The 1,423-nt window shown below is 45.9% G+C and overlaps 1 protein-coding gene across 1 annotated transcript in view; it reads right to left on the bottom strand.

Moving 5' to 3' along the window:
* LOC113209973 (heat shock-related 70 kDa protein 2-like) overlaps positions 1-172 on the bottom strand; it is a gene marked incomplete at its 5' end in the record, with an annotated part of 7,309 nt that extends 7,137 nt beyond the window's left edge. The window contains 1 exon segment of the mRNA XM_052271837.1: positions 1-172. Within this exon segment, the coding sequence (XP_052127797.1) occupies positions 1-172 (172 nt within the window).
* Positions 173-1,423: the final 1,251 nt, after the last annotated feature.

Raw genomic sequence — 1,423 nt, 5'->3', positions numbered from 1 at the left:
CCGACGTACGACTGGCCGTCCAGGAAGCCAACGATGCTCGGCGTGGTGCGGCTTCCGTTGTCATTGGCTAAAATCTCCACCTTCCTCCTTCGGCACACCCCGACCACCGAGTACGTTGTGCCCAGGTCGATCCCAATAACAACTCCGGCACCGTCGGGCAAGTCCAAGTCATCTTTGGCATGAGTAAACAAAATACTCATTGGATATATAGATTTTCTTTGCCTTTAATTAATAGATTAATTTTGGGGGAGGGTCATTGTTGCCGATCGAAAAAAATTACATGAAGTGAACCGCCATATAACCATCAGCTCAACCAAACGGTTATGCTTCTCTTCCGCAAAACGCCATGCAATGACGCGGAGGGGGTAATAACTTCGAATTCAAGTGTACACATGATTCCCGGAGTCTATGATTCACGTTCATTCCCATTGATCCCCGTCATGATTTTCATTGATTTCCGTTGATTTCCGTCGTGATTCTCATTGATTCCCGGACCGGCGCCGGTGTGTACACCCAGAGTTATTGCTCCCTCGCAATGACGTAAGCATTCGTTTTGTGCATTCCTCATTTTCATCAAATGAGCACCTTGCCCCATTCGGTGGTGCGGCGCGGTGGCAGCGCGTAGCGGGAACCATAACATGCAAAATTTCTCGTGCGTTTCGGTTAAAATAGTAGTCCTATCGTATTCTGTGAAAAATTAGCACCCTACCACACAAACTTCATCAAAAATAACATCAAAATAAGGGCGTTTGAGATATTTTTTCGACTAGAGGCTTCTGCTTTGTTGTGGTTCCGCCGAATGGGGTAAGGTGCTCATACATTGTTCGATAAACCAGCGTGACAAATCTACAGTACAACGCACGTAAGCAGCGCCACTTATGTTTTCCTTCGGGAAGGAGAACAATATCACCTTACCCAAAACGGCGGGACATAGCCTAACCGTTTCATTCAACTTTGACTGTGCGCCGTTTTTGGGAGATCGCTCTTTTCTAGGCATGTGGGTTTGAGGGAAATAATGAAGCGTGTTGAACTGACCTCTTACCCTAGTAGCGCCAATGCGCGTAAAATGCGCATTTTCGGCGCATTCATGTGCATTGTGCATTATCAATGCGTGAAAAATGCGCGCATTAATAGGGGTGTTTAGCAATGCGCATTCGCGAAGGCGCATTTCACCCGCAATAAATGCGCATTATGTATGCGCATTAATAATGCACCCTCAATGCGCATTTACGAAGTTGCATTTCACCCGCAATAAATGCGCATTATGTATGCGCATTAATAATGCACCCTCAATGCGCATTCACGAAGGCGCATTTCACTTGCAATAAATGCGCATTATATATGCGCATTAATAATGCACCCTTAATGCGCATTCACGAAGGTGCATTTCACCCGCATTATATGCGCATTATATATGCGCATT

Source organism: Frankliniella occidentalis, unplaced genomic scaffold, assembly GCF_000697945.3.
Source record: "Frankliniella occidentalis isolate FOCC.00 unplaced genomic scaffold, Focc_3.1 Scaffold176, whole genome shotgun sequence".
NCBI classification, from domain to species: Eukaryota; Metazoa; Arthropoda; class Insecta; order Thysanoptera; family Thripidae; genus Frankliniella; species Frankliniella occidentalis.
The sequence above is the reverse complement of the archived record's forward strand: the minus strand, read 5'-3'. Positions and strand labels throughout refer to the sequence as shown.